This window comes from Chiloscyllium plagiosum, chromosome 3 (assembly GCF_004010195.1).
Source record: "Chiloscyllium plagiosum isolate BGI_BamShark_2017 chromosome 3, ASM401019v2, whole genome shotgun sequence".
Lineage (NCBI taxonomy): Eukaryota > Metazoa > Chordata > Chondrichthyes > Orectolobiformes > Hemiscylliidae > Chiloscyllium > Chiloscyllium plagiosum.
This window is the reverse complement of record NC_057712.1, coordinates 22312538-22335961: the sequence shown is the minus strand read 5'-3', so window position 1 is coordinate 22335961 and position 23424 is coordinate 22312538. Positions and strand designations below refer to the sequence as shown.

The 23424-nt window shown below is 39.6% G+C and overlaps 1 protein-coding gene across 9 annotated transcripts in view; it reads left to right on the top strand.

Moving 5' to 3' along the window:
- LOC122541600 (doublecortin domain-containing protein 2) overlaps nt 1–23424 on the top strand; it is a 128217-nt gene that overhangs the window by 59690 nt on the left and 45103 nt on the right. For all 9 annotated transcript variants that reach the window (XM_043678504.1, XM_043678520.1, XM_043678468.1 and 6 more), the window contains one exon: nt 21364–21418. In XM_043678504.1, the coding sequence (XP_043534439.1) occupies nt 21364–21418 (55 nt within the window). The remainder of the gene's footprint in view (nt 1–21363; nt 21419–23424) is intronic.

Here is a 23424-nt window from a genome sequence, read left to right as displayed (position 1 = left end):
GGAGCAGGAAAATCGACATTTTGGGCAAAGGACCTTCATCAGGAATGAAGGGCTTTTGCCTGAAAAGTCGATTTTCCTGGTCCTCGGATGCTGCCTGACCTGCTGTGCTTCTCCAGCACACTCTAATCTTGATTACACAGGTGCCTGTGAATTAAAATGTTACTTGATGATTTATGTTTTCTTTCAGAGTCAGCAGCTGTTTGGTTGATTCTTAAAACACAGCCTATTGTAGTCAGATGACAGGCAGAATTGCAGCTTGCAGGATGGGTGAATAGAGAGAGAGAGAGAGAGAGAGTGTGTATCTGGTGAGGGGTTTGGTTTCTTTGTGTTGTTCTTTTCTACTCTGTGGTCTGGAGAAAAACAGTTTCTTAAACACAATCAAGGGGAATAATTGCCTCATCTGGGCTTATGCCCAACATTCTAGATCAGTGGTGCTGGAAGAGCACAGCAATTCAGGCAGCATCCGACGAGCAGCAAAATCGACGTTTTGGGCAAAAGCCCTTCATCAGGAATAAACTTTCCTGTTCCTCGGATGTTGCCTGGCCTGCCGTGATTTTCCAGAGCCACTCTTTTCGACTCATCACATGATCCCCTCTTACCAACTGACCGGTCACCCAAACATGTTCATTGCATGTTGTTTCCAGGTCCATAGTTTAGACATGATTAGATGATGGTTGGATGAATTCCTTTCTGAGCCAGTCTCTTGTCCTAATGCTTTGTCGAGTTTTTTAGTGCAATCCTGAAGAAACATGCTTGCAACAGTCATCTTTGAGTTGGAGTAAGTATTTCTTAGTCATTATGTCATTATTTGGGAAACTTTAGTCATTCAATCCTGCCGTTGAACCTAGTATGTGGAAAGAACGCTTTTTTTTGAGCAAATGACATTGTGGCAGATGGAAAACAATGAGTAACATGGAGGGATCATTCCCTCTGGGACACCCTAGTCCATTCCACAACCACAATACCACCTTCTCTCTCCGCAGCACCTTCCCATGTAACTGCAGAAGGTACAATGCCTGCCTCTTCGCCACTTCCCTGCTCAGGGCCTAAACAGTCTTTGCAGGTGAAGCAGCATTTCACCTGTACTTCCTCCAATCTTGTGTATTGTATTTGCTGCACCCAATTTGCTGCTATAATTGGAGAAACCAAGCGCCAACTGGGTGACTACTTTGCAGAACACCTCAGGTCTGTGCACAAGCATGACCCTGATCTTCCTGTAGCGAATCACTTTAACACAGCACCCTGCTCACATGCCCACATGTCAGCCATCGGAATACTGCAGTTTTCCAGTGAATCACAGCTCAAACTGTAGGAACAACATCTCATCTTCACACGAGGCACTTTACAGCCTTCCAGATGTAATATTGAGTTCAACACCATTAAAAAGTGAATCATTTCTTCCCTTTCCTTTAACTTGTTATCATATGTTCCACTCCCCCCGTCCCAATCCTTGCAAGTCTAGCAGGAGACGTACCATTGTTCTGCCATTCTTGCACACTGATCACTTAAGCTGAACTATCAACATCTTTTCACACTGGCACCCTACACCCATTGACCCTCCATCCCTCCACTATAGCATAAATGCTAACCCCTCCACACTTTATTTCAGCTCTGATGACGAGTCATCTTGACTCAAAATATTAGCTTGCTCTCTCTCCATGGATGCTGCCTGACCCATTGTGATCTCCAGCATTTGTTGTCTTCAGAATAATTCTTCTGACAGTCTGTGGAGCTGCAGCTTTTTCTGTTACTAGGAAGAGACACCAGATACTAAAACCTTTCAAAAATTGATAGACATAATTAAGGAATATTACGACGCAAAGCCTCCTCTAATTCTGAGATTCTATTACTTTTATTCCGCAATTCAAGAACCAGGAGAATCTGTATCACGATCTTTAACTAAGTTAAAATAACTGGCAGAAGCCTGTGACTTTGGTTTAACTCTAAATGAGATGATGAGAGATTGTTTGGCCTATGGAATTAATGACGTAACTATGTAAAACCACCCAGCTGGACTACAAACATGTGCTACAGTTGGCTTTATCATTGGAAAGTGTGGCAAGTGGAGCATATGAGGGGTATGCCAGGGTATTCTGATGGAAATGGACATCCTTTGTAGTTCAACTGAGCATGGGGAACACCATTTGAGTGCAGGCAATTACATAGCTGATCAGAGGGTCCCCTCCCTGGTACCTGACTCTGAATGAGGCAGTACTAAACTCCAGGCCTATTCATTTGTTAATAAAGGGTGACACGGTGTTGGTTAGGGGCCTCTGTGGAGCTAGTTCAGCTTGACCCCACCTGGTTGACTACATGGTTGAATATCTGCATTGTATTTGTGATTGACCAGGTCATAACTCATTCATACTCTGCCAAAGTGATTGTCTTTGATTGGATTTTCTAGACCGACTGATTCCATTTTAATATGCAAGGTATGGATGTAAATATGCACCCATCTTCAAAGTTGCTGTTTTAAGTCACTGGAATGTTGTTTTGGTTCTTTTAAATTCAATTGGTGGTTTTAGCCCAATAATTAAATTGTTGTTTTAGGGATCAATGCAGTGGGCTTCATCAAGGCACGGATATGTTGCCCACAGCTTGGCCTTGGAAATGAGGTGGGGACATCTGTGTAATGAGTGTGCGTAACCAGCTGGTTAAATCAATTCTGTATGTACTCTAACTGAACTAGGCCGACTTGTCTGCCCTGTGAACGTTACAGCTTGTTGTCTTGACATTGGGTAGAAAATGACCGACTTCAAACTTTGCCATTTGTAGAAAATGCAGATTTAACTTTTTAAGAAAATACAGCATTGTGTTTCTGTCTCTGCTTAGAAGATGCTGACCTCTGCACTTCCAATGCTTGTCTTAAATAGTACTCTGAATTTAACTGGGAGATGTGAATAAACTGAAAATGTGTTGCTGGAAAAGCGCAGCAGGTCAGGCAGCATCCAAGGAGCAGGAGAATCGACGTTTTGGGCATGAGCCCTTCTTCAGGAATCTGAAGAAGGGCTCATGCCCGAAACATCGATTCTCCTGCTCCTTGGATGCTGCCTGACCTGCTGCGCTTTTCCAGCAACACATTTTCAGCTCTGATCTCCAGCATCTGCAGTACTCACTTTCTCCTAGATGTGCATGAACTGCCAGCTTGGTATACTTCACCTCCACCTCTATTTGTACCTGATGTGGCAATGCTTATGTATATGTGAAGAAGACATGGTTGACTATTTTTTATTGACTCATGGGACATGGTGTCACTGGCTGGGCCAGCATTTGTTGTTCAAGTCTAGTTGCCTTTGAGAAGGTGGTGGTGAGCTGCCTTCTTGAACTGCTGCAGTCTAAATGCTGTAGTAGACTCACAATGCTCTTAGGGAGGGAATTACAGGACTTTGGCTCAACAACAGTGAAATGATGACGATATATTTCTAAGTCACGATAGTGTGTGGCTTGGAGGGGAACTTGTAAGTGGTTTAGTTCCCAGGTATGTGCTGCCATTGTCCTCTACGTGCCCTGCTTCTCAGCCTAAGGCTTCTTTATCAATTATTTCCCTAGTACCTTAAAGGATAGGAAAAACTGATCAAACACATTCATTTAAATATAAAACTTATGATTCTTATCTGTCATGGAGTGATATTAGGGCCACTAATGGAAAGCCAATAGGTTTCTTTTTGTTCATATGATGTGGTATTGCTCTTTAGGCCAGCATTTATCATCACTAATTGCTAGATGGCATTTTAGTGTCAACTAGGTAAAATAGAATTTCCCATTTGCAAATCCATGCTGATTATGCCCAAACAGATTATCATCAACCAAGAGTCTATCTTATAATAGATTGTAACACTTTCCCTATTCTTGATACAAGTTAACAGGGTTTGGAATTCTGTTTTCTCTCTTGCTCCTTTAAATAGTGGGGTGACATTTGCTATCCACACAAATCATTGAAGAAGCTATAGAATTTTAGAAGATAATTACCAATGCATTGATTATCTCTATAGCCACCCACGTCAACACTCTGGGATGTAGACCATCACATCTTGGGGATTTATTAAATTTCAGCCTCCTTTAACTTATCCAGTAGAATCTTCTATCTGATGCTAATTCTCTTCAACTCCTCATTCTCCCTAGCCACTTGGATCTCCAGTACTGGAAAATTTCTGGTATCTTTCCCAGTGAAAACTGATACAAAGTAATAATTTAGATTTGCTGCTGTCTCTCTATTCCCTATCCTAAATTCTCACTAACTCTGTATGTAATGGACCCACTTTCATTTGCAACATTTCTCTTTTGTGCGCCGAGAGTAATTTTTACAGTCCATTTTTGTGTTTTATTTTATTAGATTGCATTCATTCTCTTCTCCCTCCTTTCTTATAAATTTCTTGGTCCTCTTTTGCTGTATTCTATAAACTACCCATTCCTCAGAATTACTGCTATTTCTGGCAATTTTATTGGCATTTTTAATCTGCAATCCTAAACTTCCTTTGTTTGTTTGACTGATATTTTTAAAGTTTTTGTTTCACCTTGAAGGAATGTATGGTTGATATAAGTCATGTAATAGTTCTTTAAAGACTACTCATTGCTTTTCCTGTATTTTCCTACTCCACCTCAGCCAATTTGTGCCTCATGTCTCCATTATTTGCCTTGTTTAAAGTTAGCAACCTTACTTCAGAAAGATTTACCTCACTTTCAAAGGTACAGTTGTAGATATCAGTTCCCAGAGCTGCAATAATTCAACTGCACTTTGAGTAAAAAGGTGGTTTGTTGGATGTTTTGATTGAGAGTGTTCTGAATGAAATGTGCCAGTGTATGGTGGAAGAGCTGGAATAAATGGATTTCAATGAGGTTTCAGGTGATGTGTGTGTGTGTATGACATTCATCTGAGTTCTTGATCCTGAAGTGACCTTTGGGCGCAGTGTCTTTGTTCACTCTGGTGTTTAATGAGGAGGTTTATGATGTATAGGTTACTCTAACTGTGACGAAAAGTGAAGGAGTTGGTACTGTGTGAGATGCTGATTGTTTTATGTCCCTATCCGTTTGAAATGGGAACCATATCAGCTGTGTAAGATATAGTATCACTGTATTGTTCATGGTCCAACATATATAGGTGCAATGAAGGGAGAGACACAGATTAGACATGAGGTATGTGATGGAGATATCTGTCATCTACATCCTGTCTGTGTGTAATGGTCCTGTACAATAGGACAAGGTCATAGGGAAATCAAGGATGTAGTAGACAGTGGCACTTACTCTGGCAACAGACTGCAACTGATCATTCATCCTCTAGTGGCAATACAATCCAGGATGATTGTGCACTAACTGTCTCAGCTGCCCACACCTACACCCACACCCACACTTCCCTCATGAGGTGGGATGATAACTTGTTGGCATCCCTGATAAAATGTTCTCATGAAAATTGAAAATAAAGTTCCCTTTACTGCACTAATAACATGCCTCAGTCCAAGTGACTGTACCACACTGTTTCATACTGTGAGTAGCTAAATCAGTAATTCATAGACAGAGCATGGTCCAAATAACTACAGGAAGGCAAAAGTCTATTTTGGTAACTTACTATTATTTCCATTTTAATTAATTACTTTATTGCTAATTTATGTTTCTAGTTGTTAAATGATTATGTTAAGTTAATTCCAAAACATTTGCAAGCAGTTAGGTGATAATGAAATCACCCATTTTCTTCTTCTCATTCACTAACAGAATGTGGGCATCTCTGGCTAGGATAGTTATGAGTCAACCACATTGCTGTGAGTCTGGTGTCAAATGTAGGCCAGACCAAGTAAGGATGACAGATTTTCTTCCTGAAAGGACATTAGTGAACCAAATGGCTTTTTCCAGCAATTGGTTTGATGGTCATCATTAGAAGCTTAATTCCAGATTGTTATTGAACTCAATTTCCACTCTCTGCCATAGCAGCATTTGAACTCAGGTCCCCAAAACATTAGCTGAGTTTCTAAATCAATCATCTAGCAATGATATCACTAGGCCTATGCCTGTCCCATAAGGAAAGATATTCTCAAACTTGTCTTAAACTGCATTATTGACTATATTGAGGAGAAAGTGAGGTCTGCAGATGCTGGAGATCAGAGCTGAAAATGTGTTGCTGGAAAAGCGCAGCAGGTCAGGCAGCATCCAGGGAACAGGAGAATCGACGTTTCGGACGTTTCCTGAAGAAGGGCTTATGCCCGAAACGTCGATTCTTCTGTTCCCTGGATGCTGCCTGACCTGCTGCGCTTTTCCAGCAACACATTTTCAGCAGTTATTGACTATATTGTCATGTATTGTAAAGATACTTGAGTGTGAATTGTAATTACCAAAAAGATGGTGGCTAATTATATAAATAATTTAACATTAACAGATATCCTAAATAAAACACTTAAAATGTCCTATTGCAATACACGTGTTTATATATTCTAGATAAATGTAAACTCATTTGGAGCCGTTACATTTGTACTTTTACAAGTGTCTTTTGTCCAAATTGAAATAAGACGAACAATCCTTCTGTTGCAAATCTCCACTTCAACTGTTCACAATCCATTCAGTGCACTGCCTGGAGTAAATTTATCTGAAAAAAAATATACACAAATGTTCTACTTGCAACAGTCATTTGATGTATCTTCAGGCGAAGAGTTGACAAAGCCCCCTATGTTATAACTATCTCTAACAATAACAGCAATGGTGCAATTTACTTGTTGAAAGAGGTTTATCTTGAAGATCTGGGCAGTGTCAGTTTTCACCAGCAGCTTGTCATTTGCAGGGGTGTCACCTCTCTGACCTACCAATTTGTTGGTGTCAGCTTGATTTGGTTGGTGGCTCTTCTCATCTCTTAGACAAAGGTTTATGGTTTCAAGTTTCGCACTAGGGTTTGAGCACATTATCCCATCTACTCTTCCAGTGCAGCGCTGGGGGAGTGATGTTGTCAAACATGTCATCCCCTTGGATGAGGCATTCAATTCATGCTGCACCTGGCTATACGCTTTTGTTCATGTAGGATGTTTACAGTTCTATGGGACTTCACAGAAAGGGAGTCTTCTTGATATCCTGCAAACATGCTTCTCTCAATGAGCATCAATGAGAAAATCATTATGAATTAATGATACCCTTAATATTTGAGTGTTCTTTCTGTGTCTAAAATATTTAACTATGTGACAGTTACCGTTTCAAGATTTATGGACATATAAGAATGCATATTGTCTTCTGGGTTATTTCAGGTCCTTGAAATTCAAGACAGTTCCAGCAGTTAATGACTATAATGTTGGCAGGAGTCTGCTGGGAACTAAATCTTGGCTTGAATTGAATAGCTTCTCTCTGTGGACTTGGATTTCCAAAAGTTCTTGGATTGGGGCAGTGCCAGCCAGAGATGGTACAGGAGTAGGCACATCCAACATGATCTTTTTTTGCTGGTCATGGGAGGCATTGCCCTTGTGGGATTATTGCTAGACTATTAAACCAGGGACCTGAGTTTGAATCTCGCCATGGCAGATGGAGAAATTTGAAATCACTAAAATATCTGGAATTAAAAGCCTAATGATGACCATGAAACTGTTGTCAATTGTTGAAAAAACCCATTTGGTTCAATAACGTCCTGTAGGGAAAGGAATCTGTCATCCTCCCAGGTTCAATTCCAGCCTCAGGCGACTGTCTGTGTGGAGTTTGCACATTCTCCTCATGTTTGCGTGGGTTTCCTCCAGGTGCTCCGGTTTCGTCTCACAATCCAAAGATGTGCAGGTCAGGTGAATTGCCCATGCTAAATTGCCCATAATGTTAGGTACATTAGTCAGAGGGAATTAGGTCTGGGTGGGTTACTCCTTGGAGAATCGGTGTGGACTGATTGGGCCGAAGAGCCTGTTTCCACACTGTAGGGAATCTAAGAAATGATATCTATCTAAGAAGTCAATGTAGTTGATTCTTAAGTGCCTTAGGAATTAGCTATAAATACTAGCCTAGAGAGTGATGCCCACATTCTGCGAATTAATAAAACAAAAGTTCAGGAATGTGATGAAGTAATCCCCACTTGCTTGCATGAGTGTAGCTCCAACAACACTCAAGAAGCTTGATACCATCCAGCACAAGACTGCATTTGATTGACTTCCCATCTACCACTTTCACTATTCGCTTTATACATCACTGACGCACAGTGACAGAAGTTGTACCATCTGAAACATAGACAGCAGTGCCTTAGTAAGGCTCCATGAAGAACACATTCCTTGTCTTGTCCAAATGAGAAGGATAAGGTCAGCATGGATGCGTGGAAACACCTCCCTCAAGTGGGAAAGGGAAAACAGTGAAGGAGAAACATGACTAGCAACAATCTACAGTTCAAGGTGGTCAATAAATGATTTTCAATAAATGGGTTAGGAGATTAAAGATCAGAGTTCTTTGACTAATACTTCGGTGTCAGTTAGGTGACAAATTGGCATGACTGATGCTTATTGAGTTGTAATTTTTTCTATTCATAGCTTCTGTTAATAGAATTTAACAACTTCAGGTGATTTAGGATGTTAGATATGTATGGAGCCACTGTCATAATAACAGCCATAGGCATCTCTCTTGATTAGAGAGAAACAATTGGTTGTGTAAAGCTTGAGAGTAACCATTCCACAAGTGGAGCCATGAACTGCCACAGCTGGTGTGGGGTTGAAGCCCCACTGATGGTATTATTCTAAACCACACTCCAGTCATCTAGCCAACTGAGCTGACACCATATGGTTGCAAGGTATATATAGTTAGAAATCAGTTACTTTTACAAATCAAAATCTCGTACTGTTTGGAACAGAGAAAATCACTGCTTCCATTTGTGATCTAACCAAGAACAAGTGAAATTCACAGCAGGCAAATCAGGCCTTGGCTTGAGACAGGATCATTGATACATGAGAAGGTTTCCTGTTACAAGAGAGAGCAGCCAAGATAACTGGAAAATGATTAGACCGCTTGACACAGAGCGAGGGTCATTAATACAACAAGATTTTGCCAAGAGCAATTTCAAGAACCTTAATGCATTACTGCTTTTGCCAAAAAAAGAGCTGAGGTGCAGCCAGTTTCTTTTCATTCAGAGCAGTCATACAAGTCCTCTCAACAGGAAGGTAGCCAGAGCATGATCCATGACTAGCTTCAATGCCAAGATTACAAATATATGACCTGACATTTTTTCAATCAAGAGTACAGCTAAGAGCAGAGATACATAGTAAGACTTATTGCCAGGACTGGTGTGAGTCAACAACATAAATACCTGATGAATTCCTATCAGAAGGGCTGCCAAGAGTTCTGATACATGACAAGGCCTCCTGCTCAGACTAGGACCAGGAGCACTGATACGTAATTTAACCTCTTGCCAGCAGTGGAATCAGAAGCGCTGGCACTGGACCAGGCATTTTGTTTTGAAGGATTGAACCAGAACATTGATACATGGCAAGACTTCTTTGCCAGGAACAGACTCAGTGAGGAGAACAGATAGATAATTAGACCTCCTGTCACGACTGGAGTCAGGAGTGAAAGGGTTTGATGAGCTTTTGTCAAAAACAGCTTGAATCTCATGCACTTGTACGTGCCAATGCCTTTTGCCAGAATGGGATTATGTTGGAGGTTGTGATACATGATAATCCCAACGGATGTACAACGAAGACCACTGAGGCATGAAACCTGGGAAACTGATAAATACGAAGGCATCTGGACAAAAGCATTTAAAGCACTGAGACACCAAATTAATATAACAGCAGGATGAATTAAAGGAGGGGTTAGCAAAAGTTCCTGATGATGGGAATTCTCTCATGTAAATTGTTGAACCATCTTAATAAGACAAATACAAAATTCTGCAGATATTGGAAGTCTGAGATAACAGCAGAACAAGCTGGAAATATTCAACAGGTCTGCTAACATTTGTGGAGTGAAAAACAAGTTATCATCTCAGGACTATGGCCTTTCTTCAAAACTGGAAGAAGTGAGAGGTGTAACAGATATTTAAACAAAGGGAAAAGGAAACATCTGTGATAGGATTTAGGCAGCAGACGTCCAATAGCAAAAGCGATGATGCTGCAATCCAAATGTGGATGGTAATGAGGCAAGTAAATAAATAAAAGATGGTTCTAGAGGTAGTATTAGTGGGAAGAGTAGGAACATTATCGTCAGCAACTGAAGTAATGTGAACAATGGTTAGGATTTGAGATTGTTGAACTCTGAGTTATTCCAAAGTCAGCCAGTGTTGTATTTTCACTATTGTCTCTGGCCGTCCCATCTCAATTCTTATCACTCAGGTCTCCACAAAAGCTTTAGCTTTTTTACGCTCGTGCCTCACCATGATGAATTTCAAGCCAGCAAGGATTTGCTTAAGGTAACTCATATTTAACAAAAGTTATGATCTCCATAGAGGCCAATTAACGTTTGAATAGACAGAAATCTCCACAGCAGAAAGAAACCTGCAGACAAATTTTCGTTGATGAAAATTTTAAAAATTTTACTGGAACAAGCCAACCAGAATTAACATAATTCAAACATTCATTAATGGGTGAAGGATATTTCCAATAAACGGTAAATTTTGCATTAATAGTTGAAATGATGATACACCTCAGGTAATTACAGGCATTTGCAAAACATCTTGTACAAAAATAAGACCACGCATAATCTCACAGCCTTGCCAACAGTCTTTATGCTATATGGGGTCTTTCGCTTACCACTCATTTCATCCTTGAGTCAAATTCACAAGTAATCATATTCTATCTGAATTCCTGGACAGGGTTACCACTGACAAGATACTCATTGATAGAATCTTTCTCTCCAGGCTCACAAGTCATGTTGGCAAATCCCTTCTCAGGCACTCTTTGACAATCTAGTCCATGCTGGTAATATTGAAGCAGTTGCAATGAATCTTATCCAAAATCACAAACTATTGTAAAAACATAAAATCTGGTAAAATTCAGCAGTTCCACCAGCAAATGTGGAGGGAGAAACAGGTTAATACTTTGATGCATTATGTCACTTCCTTAACAATGTTGCCCTTCCAATCTTCAGCTCACTGCTCTTTCCAGCAATATAACACACAGTCTCTGCTGTATTCTCAGAAATCCACATTCATATCTGGATTTGTTCAATGGCTGCTAAACAGAAAATGACTTATTTTGGTGAGAACCTTGCATGATTCCTGTTTGCACAAACTCTCATTAAGTTCTGAACTGGCAACAGAAACCACCGGTGGACTCAATCCCAATCCCAGTTTTTTTTGCATTCTGCTTCTGGTCATCTCCATGGCAACCTCAGGTCACATGGTCATTTCTTGCATCATGATGATATCATAAACAGGAAACTAATCAGTGCTTTTCTTCAGATTACTTCCCAGAATACTTCTGGTCTTGATGGTACAAAACACAAAAGAATATAAAGGCTTTCCCAGAACATGGATCATCACATTTTAAGGCTACTTTCCTCTTCCTCAAAACTGGTCTCACCACCCTTGAGCTCTTTGGTTTCCCAAGACCTGGGATAACCATCTGGCCAAGGTTAAACTTTAAGGCAGGTTAAATGTGAGACTGTTAACCATATTATAATATTTAATTGGTCAACTAATTAAATAATTAAATGTCCACTTCCTGTCTCACTTCTATTAAACCCAAAATTAAGAGCTTGGAGCTACTTTGGGATTGGTTATGAAATCTAATTGGATTTTTACACCTGACCCTAACTAACCTATTTTCCGGGGCTACAGTAACCCCAAATGAAATGAATACTGGCATATAATTCATCGGGACGAAGTTTGGTATAGGAACCCGATGAATAGCCCTGTATAGATGAGAGGCATGGTCGACATGAGATTAGGTCCAGTCATGTATAAAGCTGGGATAGATGCGATGGTGCTGATTAAACACTTGAAACATAGGAAAGTTGCAAGCTTACAAATGGTGCGGGAGCAAAATATGCCTGGAACATTGACTGCCTTGTCGACTGTTCTGGAACCCTTGGTGCTTCCTCTCTATGAAGCATTAAAGATACCTCAGTATCTGAAATGGAAACAGCAGATGTCACCACCTTAATGCCTTTGCTGCCTGAGGGGGATAATGAATTTCATCTGAGACACACCATGCGCAAGAGGCGAGCTACTTTGCATCAAATACTACCTGTATCAGTGGAAGAGTTGAAGGAACTTGACCTGGAACTTAACAGCCACAATCAGGGAACTCATATTCAATGAGGTTCACCTGGCTGACCTCTTTCCAATCACGACAACAACATTCTCTCATACTTTGAATCAGTTAAAAGATTCTATTATGTTTCTGATCTACCCGACGGACCATTGAAGTGATAGAATTGTTTACTGTAATGCTGACTGACTTCGACACCAACCAAAATAAATTAAGCAAATTCCAAAAGTACGTACTAAAGGATTCAAATATTTCAAGGAATTGTTTCCTTTCTGAAATTAAGTGTTTTGTTTGCATAAGATGCCATCTTTCACAACAAATGCACCCACAACAAAGTGTTCAACTAAATTTCACATGAATGATGATGTAGTTGGCTCATGTAATGGCAACAATCCCAAAAAAATTAAACACTCCCTCAGGTTTTTGTAAATTCAATGTCCTTGGATTCTAGAGCTGCAGACAACATTATTTTCATACATAAAGTTACTTAATAAGATAAAAGCCCATGGTGTTGGTTGATATATTAGCATGACTGGCTAATTATTAGAAAGTAGAGTTGGGTTAAGAGGCAATTTCAGGATGTCAATCTATAACCAGTAGAGTGCCACAGGAACAGTACAGCAGATATAATTATTTATACTTTATATTAATAACTTGGATGATGGAACTGAATGCATTATAGCTATTTTGGCAGATCACTCAAAAGTAGGGGGGATGGCAAGTAATGAGGATGACACAGTCTTGAGAGGGATATAGACCTCACTTTCTCCTTGAGAGGGATATAGGCATCTTAAGTGGTTGGGACAAAACTAATACTAATCCCTAAACCATGGGAAACTCAATATTAACGGAAGTCCCTTCCAAACATTTAATCCCCTCAAGCACTTGACCCCTTGTAAAAAATAACTAACATTTGTACTTATAATCCCAGATCAATAACAGACCATTTTGTAACTCTTTGGATCAAAATGTGAATAAACATCCCACCATTGGGATAATGGCAGTTTGTTGAAGCAGTTAAGTAGTAAAAATGCTATAGTGATAGCCGTCAGGCTTATGACAACAACCATTTATTGAAACTGCTATTTCTAAATGAAAGAGATGCTATATTTTGATGATGTTCATGAAGAAGTAGGTAGTAATTATTATGAGAACGTATATCCAGGTTGCCAAATTTTATTGCCACATTGCCGTCATCCAACAAATAGTAACAGCCACTTAGGAAATAAGAGAATGAGGAGGCCATTTGGCCCTTTGAGCCTGCTCCACCATTCAATGAGGTTACGGCTGATCTTCTACAGCAACAACATTTTCCCAGACTATACTGAATACCTAGAATTCTATCGACTTCTGTTTTCAACATACTTAATGACTGAGACTCAGGGACTGATATAACAAATGCACTAGATGGAGCTCCAAAATTGAGAGTCGAAAGTATTTATAAGTTATGTGAACCAAATGTCATAACAGTGGCCAAAAGTTCTCCACTGTTGATGGTTACTTCTGTCCCATGAGTCTGAATGATAACTTTACTGACCAATTATGTTATAATTCAATATAATTAGTTTTGCAATCGCATGAGAATTCAATTCCACTATCTGCATTTATGTAAAGTGTAAGTTCATTTTATGTGCATGATATCAAATTTGTAGTTATATGTATTTCTGTCCAATTGCTGGATCATTTAGTAGTTATAATTAGTGTTGGCAAATAGAGAATGAAAATCAGAAGTTTAACATTTTTGTAGGAAGTCATAAGCATAGATTCATTTTTGTGTTTTGTGCGTGCTCAATATAAATTATTAATGTTGAATTGAATAATAGAAAATTCCGTTTAAACTAAATTCTTTTTCATCCCATATGTAGGAAGAAAGCTCTTTCATGTGGGGAAAAAAATCAGTTCACCCTTTCTTGTGCAAAATTAACTATTGATTTTGTCCTCTGAATGTGAATGACAATTACACTGCCCAGTGATGTGGTAATTTGCCAAAGTTAATGATCGGTTAAGAGTTCAATTGCACCATTCATTAAAATCTAGAAGTGAATCATCTGTGAAAGAAATATGCGACTAAGATATGAAAGCATCACTGCTAGTACACTGCCTTTATATATCTGTGGCTTGATTCGACTTGGGAACTCAGAGCAATGTAATGAAGCAAAAGTGACTGTTTGAGTTTTTGTGTTAGCAAGTGGACAAAGACTAACAGTTTTTCTCTGATTGCTGCACATGAGTGATATTTAGTTTAGATTTTAATTCTGAATAACTGTGTAAGGTTTGAATGAATTAAAACCTCACCATATGATTCAAATGGGAAAATTTTCAGATAAATATTCCCGAATCCCCAGTAATTATAAACCAGTTTTAGAATTATTATAGACGCTATATCAAGCTCCTTTACAGATCCAGTTTCTTAAAATATAAAGTTAAAAACCACACAACACCAGTTTATAGTCCAACAGGTTTATTTGGAAGCACTAGCTTTTGGAGCACTGTTCCTTCATCGGGTGGTTGGAGTATAAGATCATAAGACACAGAATTTATAGCAAAAGTTTCCAGTGTGATGTTACTGAAATTATATATTAAAAAGACCTGGATTGTTTGTTAAGTCTCTCATCTTTCAGAATGAACATGTTGGTTTCAGTTTAGGACTTATTGTATGGGATTTCTGACAAGGCAAGAGTTTATTACCCATGTTTACTTGTGTGAAAAATGTGGTGATGGACCTTATTCTTCAGCTAAACAGTCCTTCTGGGAAATCAATGAAAATTTGCAGCTATTATGGTAGTTGCATGTTGTGTTCTCCCTTACAATCATTATGTCAGTAAACCTTTAAGTGGCATGCCAATGGTATCATTGCTATATTGCTACATGTAATATGAGAGCATTCATGCTTCATATTCCACCTTATCACAGTTTGACACTGGACTGGAAGCATGCTCTTCTAATATAAACTAATAGCTTAAAACTAGCTCAAGACACTTATATGTCTGAGGAATGTAAAATTTGTAATTAGTTGTAATAAATGCCTGTTAAATTTTTGAAAATTAGAATATCCACTCCTAATCTTTTACATTATGGAGAATAACATAAGCAATGCTACATTAAGTAAAACACCCTGTTGCAGGAAAACTCTCAAATAGTTAGCAGTGATAGTCATATAAAAAAAAGACCCCAGAGCTTGCTGGCAGATATTTGGAAAACTAATTGTAGATCAGCTGGATAACAAACTTGCACAAGGGAGAAATAGGACAGCGACAGTTTCTCATCCTTCAGCATCATCAGTTTCTGAGTCCAAATATCTGTATTAGACCTGTTGGTAAAGCATTGAACAGCAAGATAAACGAGCTTATTTCCTTTCAATTAGAATATAAATCTTTCTAAGAGGAAAGAAATTTCTTTAAATGCTTTACTTAAAAAAAAAGCTTAAGTTACAAATATGGCCAAAACTGGAAGCTAACGGCATATGCTGAAGAGTGGGTTTTCAATCTCCTTCACTCTCTCTTTTAAAACAAAACCTTAAGAATCTGTTATTTAAAAATGTCTTGAAAGCACATCTCCAAGCACTCCTGAAAAAAAGTAGTTTTAAACCCCATGAAAGTGGGTTTTCTACTGTAAGAATGCTGACCTGTGCCTAGATGTTGGTTGCTTCTACAACTTCTCCAAGTACAATTTAAAAAAAAATTGTCATCACTCCTTTTTCAATGCAATTATTACCTCCAGGCAGAAAACTACTATTTGTACACTGCAGTTCCAAAAACAGCTTTAAAGGGCCAAAGTCAAGGGAGCAGCAGTTTTAAAGAGACCAAAACTAGTCAGCAATTTTAAAGGGACCAAGGGCAGTGAAAGAACAGGATTAATTTACAATTACACAAAGTCATCGGCACACAGCTTAACTTGGAACAGTGCAAATGTTATTTGGTGGAATCATGGCTGATAGAACTCTTGTTATGAATTGGCCACCCATTGACTCACATGCTTTATTGCAACTGTTCAACAGTGCATGGAATTCTCTTTTACAGACCAAAGACAAATGATTCTAAGAAAAGAGTTCTGAAAATCCTGCTTTCTATTGGTAAAGAGGGGTTTCACGGAATTAACACATTTCACTTATCATGGACCATCAGAAAGATGCAGTAAATATCTGGAAGGTTCTGGAGGACGTGCCCAAAACAAAAATTACCTTGCGGGTTAACAGTCTCCAATTGATGTCATATAGTCACAAGGTTTCACAGTTTGTCAGAAGGTGCCACTGCAAAGGACATGAATTTGAGAGAAGTTTATTGAATTAGTCATCACCTCTTTAAATACCTCAGGAAGGATTTTTCGGCAAGTGAAAAAGCCATATTATTGACACATTACTGGAGGATGGATGCAAGCCAGAGCAATAGGCCAACAACAGTTGCATGCTTTGCGTGCAGCCAACACTCTTACAACAGTCAGAAAGGTGCACCTAAAATATTGGTGATAAATGTGGATTTTTTGGACCAATCCAAAACCTGTCCCACTTTACTTGATGAAGTATGTGGATGTGTGGCATATTTTTAATCAGTAGGGCAATAAAGGATAATAGGGAAAAGGCAGGAAAGTAGATTTGAGGATGACCAGATCAGCCATGATCTTGTTGAATGGTAGAGCAGACTGATTCGGCTGAGTGGCCTGATTTTGCTTCTATATCTTATAGTCTTAAGGGTCTTTAGGCATGCAAGTGTAGGAAATCTGGTTCCAGAGCCAAGCCAGACTCAAAAACAAAGTACAGGTCACCAACAATATAGTATAGGGCTACAACACTGGCAGCAAGGTACAGACTGAGAGACCATCTCATAGCACATGACAGATCAATAATCCTGCAGTGTCAATACTCAAGCTCATTTTGCCTTCACAAAATCCTTAGGAAATTGCATAAATACAAACAATTCAATGAGATTCTGAGGCAATCAAATTAAAATCAGCTTTCAAAAGATGAACCAACTTGTCTCATTGTTAATTTTACACACCTTGTTGATAGTATAAGTCAAACAGACTTGCAAGCGTCAATATCATTTGGCCTGAAAGCCACAAGGAGGATGCAGAAAAGATTTACTAGAATGTTGCTGGGACTGAGTTATTGAGGGTTTGGGTTATGGGGAGAGGCTGAATGGACTGGGGTTTTTCTCCCTGGAGCATTGGAGGCTGAGAGGTGACCTTATAGAGATTTATAAAATCATGAGTGGCATAGGGTAAATAGCCAATGTCTTTTTCCTAGGATGGGGGAGTCCAAAATTAGAGGGCATAGGCATAGGGTGAGGAGGGACCTGAGGGGTAACCTTTTCGTGCAGATGGTGGTGTGTATATGGAATGAGCTGCCAGAGGAGATGGTGGAGATGGGTACAATTGCAACATTTAAAAGGCACCTGGATGGGTATATGAATAGGAAGGGTTCAGAGGGATAAGGACCAAATGCAGGCAAATGGAACTAGGTCAAATTGGGATGTCTGATTGGCGTGGGCGAGTTGGACTGGAGGGTCTGTTTCTGAGCCGTATGATTCTATGACTGTATAAAATGCAGTAGGAACTAAAATTGGCAAGTGGGTTAGCGTGACTAGATTATCACTATGCATCCTGAAAGACTTATATCTCAGGAAGTGATGTTCCAGGGTACAGACTGAGACACCATCTCATAGCACATGACAGATCAATAATCCTGCAGTGTCAATACTCAAGCTCATTTTGCCTTCACAAAATCCTTTGCCTGGTAGAAACCAAATGGTCCAGTAATGACAGGAGTAACAACATGCACAGGTCTCTGTATGATAACAATAACTCATGAGATTCAAATCACATTCACTGAGGTGGAAATAAATTCGTCAACCATTTCCAAAGAAATGACTATGAAATTATGTTTGACACACCGAGTTGATGATCAGAAGGACAGGGAGGTTCTTTTTGATATACACGCTGATGCTGTTAACTGTGAAGTTAGAATCATAGAGTCATGGAGATGTACAGCCTGGAAACAGACCCTTCGGTCCAACCCATCCATGCCAACCAGATATCCCAACCCAATCTAGTCCCACCTGCCAGCACCCGGCCCATATCCCTCCAAACCCATCCTAACCATATACCTATCCAAATGCCTCTTAGGTGTTGCAATTGTACCAATCTCTACCATATCCTCTGGCAGCTCATTCCATACACGTGCTACCCTTTGTGTGAAAAAGTTGCCCCTTAGGTCTCTTTTATATCTTTCCCTTCTCACCCTAAACCTATGCCCTCTAGTTCTGGACTCCCCAACCCCAGGGAAAGGACTTTGCCTATTTATCCTATCCATGCCCCTCATAATTTTGTAAACCTCTATAAGGTCACCCCATAGCCTCCCACGCTCCAGTGAAAACAGCCCCAGACTGTTCAGCCTCTCCCTGTAGCTCAGATCCTCTAACCTTGGCAACATCCTTGTAAATCTTTTCTGAACCCTTTCAAGTTTCACAACATCTTTCCGATAGGAAGGAGACCAGAATTGCACGCAATATTCCAACAATGGCCTAACCAATGTCCTGTACAGCCGCAACATGACCTCCCAACTCCTGTACTCAATACTCTGACCAATTCCTACATTGCAGATTGTGGCCATTCTGCCCATCAAGTCTGCACCGAACCTCTGGAGAGCATCCTCTACCTATCCCCATGACCTTCATTTACCATGGCTAATTCACCTAGCCTGCACAATCCAGGACACTACAGCACAATGTTTAACATGGCCAATTCACCTAACCTGGATGCGTTTCAACTGTGAGAGGAAATGGGAGCACCCCTCAGAAACCCATACAGACTAAGCGAGAATGTGCAGACTCCTTCGAGACAGTCACCCAAGGCTGGAATCAAACCTCTTTCCTGGCACAGCATTGAAGGTATTATCAAGGTTGATCAGTTACACTTTGGCCAGTCTCAATTGGCACTTGTCAGAGATGCGGAAGTTTTGCAAAAGGTCATTATCCAGGGAAGGCTTGAAAGCATGAATGAGGTACCTGACAATAATGACTCATTTTGGTCATAGTAGGATGAATGTGGAATAGCAGATCAAGCCGTTCTCAAGAGCAAGTCCTACTACTAAAAATATTATGCCAAGATACCATGCCCATGTTACATTAGGTGGATATTGAGCAAACAAAGCAGTTAGCATATGAATCTGTGTACTATCCAGGGATGAATTAGGATATTAAATCATTCACAAATGCATATAAAGCATGACAAATATATTAGTTCCAGCTGCGGAGGGAGCCTCTGCCTTTACATGATGTTCCATCCACTCCCTGGAAGAAAGCAGCAACATACCTATTCACAGTGCACAAGCAAGATTGTGTCCTTGAGATCGTTTGTTTTTCTCATTTTGTCAATGTTCAGTGACTTAACAACACAACAAGTACGTGTGTAACTGGCTTTGACACTGAGAGCTATTTTCAATTTATTTGGTATCCTGGAACAGTTAGTGTTTGATAACAAACCTCAGGCCATTCACAAACCATTTCAAGACATGTGGGAAATGGGAAATTGCCCATTTTACATTGTCATCCCAATATCCATGCTCCAATAGTCAAACAGAATGTATTGTGTGTGCCCTCAAATTAATGACCTTTAAATGTCGAGCAGCAAAACAAGATATTCATATTGAATTGTAGTCTTTTCATGCACCACTGTTGACGAATGTATCAGTATCCACAGCACAACTTATAATTGGAAGGCAAATGTGAATGACCTTATCCAGCAACTAATTATCAAAACACTGACACAGGATATTTTTCTTTAAAGACAAAGGGGAAGGAAAGAGATACCTGACGAAGGAGCAAGTAGAGAACTATAAAAGTTTGCACTGCACAGAGAGTGAGATTGATAAGTACAAAGACAAATGCTTGGATAAACTAAATATTTCAAAGAGTGCAACTAGCCCTGATCACATGAAGTCATTACTGATCATGGTGCTACATTTTGAAAGACTAGTATCCAGCCCTGAACAATGTATTGGACACTAATCGTGTAGAGAGTGAAGAAGATCACTCTGAGCATGATTGTATGGTATTGTGTGATGATTGCATTGAGTGACAACAATCAGCAATACGACAATCAAATTGCCAACTACAATATCTATCGCCCCAGATAAGTACATAAAGACCAGATCAGGCTAGTTGTCAAACTTCCGAAGCGTTCCATTGAAGTTTGAAATGCTGGCCTTGCAGGACTGTTGAATTGACCACATGTGCCTATTTGCAATTGTATCACAGTTTGAGATATCTTGTTTCTTTGGAAAAAGAGGGATGTTGTGTTTTGTCTCTCAGTTTGTTTGTCATTATACAATGAGGATATGTTCGAGATATCATCACTATATTACAGCATTTGAGCGAAGGGTTTAAAGGTCTCATACTTTATCTCAGATCTCCATATTCCAAGGTCACTTAGAGCATGACATGCTACTGGAAGCATATTCCTCCATTGTAAATGAATAGTTTAATCCTAGTTCAGAAACCTATGTCCCTGAGGAATGTGGTGTTTGTACATGATCCTAATAATTTTCTGTTGGATTTTTCAATAGTACAATCTCCACAGCAACAGGGGATAACATAAGCATTGCCACATCAGGCCAATCATCCTGTTAGAGGCCAAGTTTACAACACAACACAGCATTTTTGTTGTAGCATTTTTGACTGAGAAAATGCTTATGATGTGCTTCACAAATGAAGAAAAAGAAACAGAGCAAAAATCTTTGTGGGAGAGGTGATTGAGAGATCGATTGAAGTGAAATATTTCCCTGTAGAAACTCTGCAAACTACTGCACAATGTATGAGAAAACTTTATTCCAGTTCACTGTCGTTCCTCCTCTCTTTGTTTGTTTTGTTTAAATGGAATTTTCATTTGAGCACTCTCCCAGGCAAGACCTTGTTAATTTATTTTATAATTTTACAACTGGATAAGGGTCATATGTTCTTGAAAAGCATTTTACTGCTAGTTACGTAAAACTATCATTTTGTACTTCCATTTATTTTGACCACTGTGACATTTATATGTTGCTTGTTTGATATTTATCAAATTTAATGACTTTCAAAATGTTATAGAGCAAAGGCGAAGAACTTGAAATGCTTTGCAGATTAATAAATCAGTTAGCTTGCAGAACATGGGAATGAAATAAGTGGCAAGACAATAGGTGTTGAGCCAACCTCAGGTTTATGATGCTGATTGTAGACATGTGTACATTTTGTTACAGATTACACTCCGATCTGCTTCCTCCAATCAGAAGAGGCCGAAAAGTCAGAGGAAGGGTATGGTTTTACTTTTATTTCCTGAGGTCTTTTATGATTGAATTCATTATTCTGTTAGGCTAGAAGCAGCTGCAATAACTCAGTCACATCAATCTCTATCATCCCTATAGCGATTGAAAGTGAGATAGGTCAGAAGAGTTAACATAATCATACATCCTTCAAATATGTCACTATTATGAAGAACAGGTTCTCTGCCATTTAAAAAAAAACACTATCAGACATTAGCAAGATGTTGGTAATGTCTAAAATGGAAAACTAGTGTTTTTGAAAGAGCGCAAAATTTTTAACACAGGCAGTCTACAATATTATTTCATGTGATATTTTAAATTGTATAATTGACTAATGTTTTGCTACTTGAGCATTGAAGTTGGGTTGGTTTGCGTATGTTTAAAATGATGTTTAAAGTTGGGGAAGTAAAATAAATTAGTGTGTTCTGAATTGACCTCTCTAATTATGTATTATCAAAGTAGTCTAGCTGAAGAGTGTGATAAATAGATGAAATATGCTTTAATCTGAAGCTTCCTTAAGCTAGTTCTTAATAAAATGTGAAAAGATGTTAATCAGTCTGAATGGGAAGCATGAAAAATGTACAGTACTGACTGCCTTTATTTTGCTATTTTTTTGAATGCCGATCTTGCACGGCACCTGACAGGGAGTAGTTGTCCAATTCACTCATAAAACAATCAAATACCTGTCATCACATTTTATGTTCAGTATTTGTATGCATTCTTGGTAGTATACCTTCAGAGCCATCTGCATGGTCTTTGGAAGTCTCAGCTTCCCAAATCATCTGGGCTAGCCTATTCCTGCCAGAAGTCAACTTCCTGATAGCATATTGGACAGAATCAATGCCAATTTGTGTATAAAAACTATTTCTAGATTCTGGGAACCCTAGATGAAAGAATACTGGTAGCAATTTTCTGTTTGGGTGACAGTGTAAAATGAGCAATGTCAAATACATCACTCCCAATGTCTATTGTATTGACTTTTATAGAAATCAAAGTAAGGCAGTGTACAATGAATGGCTGACCTGATATTGTTCACTTTATTGCACAAGGTCAAAAGGCCAGGGAAATTTAGGCTTTTGTCTTTATCTTCCTGCCATCTGAAGAGTTGACGGTAGCTGCCTTGCTTCTTTAATGATCCAATTGACCAGAAATTAAACTTTTGCCTCTCACTCAGAGCGGGTGAAAGAGAAATCTCACCTCAGAGAGCTGCCAGCCAATCAGATTGGTTGGCAGCTTTCCAGTCCCAGCAGCATCAGAAAGTGTAGTGGATGAGACTGGACGGTGGAGAACGAGGGGCTGATCTTGAAAGAAGCTGTTGTTCCACATGGCCCAGTCCTCCCTCCCATGCAAGGCCTGAGCAGGATCACTTTCCAAGCCTCCTACCTTGCCTCTGAATTCCTCCCACTGGATTGAAAATTGAGACTAAGTTGGAAGCAACCACTAGACATGGCGTTGGATGGGTCACTTAAGAAGTTAATGATGGCAAGAGTGGGCAGGTTGGCCTAGGCTTCATTGCCAAGAGTCTGGGGTGGGCAAAAGTCCAGTGACAAGGCTAATTGAGGAATTTCATGGACACCCTGCCTAAGTGCAAGCCCATCAGATGGGGAATGTAAAGTTCTGCCTACATTTTGCTCCCACTGTTGAATATTTAAATTATACAGAGAAACATAGAGCTGGACTTAATCTAACCAATCACAATCGGAAGCATAGTGTCTGGGCCCATTCCATCTTAGTAGAGGCCATGTCATTCTCCCACTGGTTGCAAACCTTTTCCTGATTGAGGTGGAGGGCAGAAGAGGCTGATGTGGGATTCCTGGCCCGTGATAGCAGGATATCATTGAGGTTTAACAAAGGTCCAGTTGGCTTCCTTTTCCTCCACAATTAAATGAGGTCACTGGGAATAAAAGGAGGCTGCAAGTGTACATATGTCCTTGGAAGGCTGCTGTCGGGTTTGAGACTGCGTCCTTGGTGGGCTGCAGGAATGAGGTCCCTGTCTAA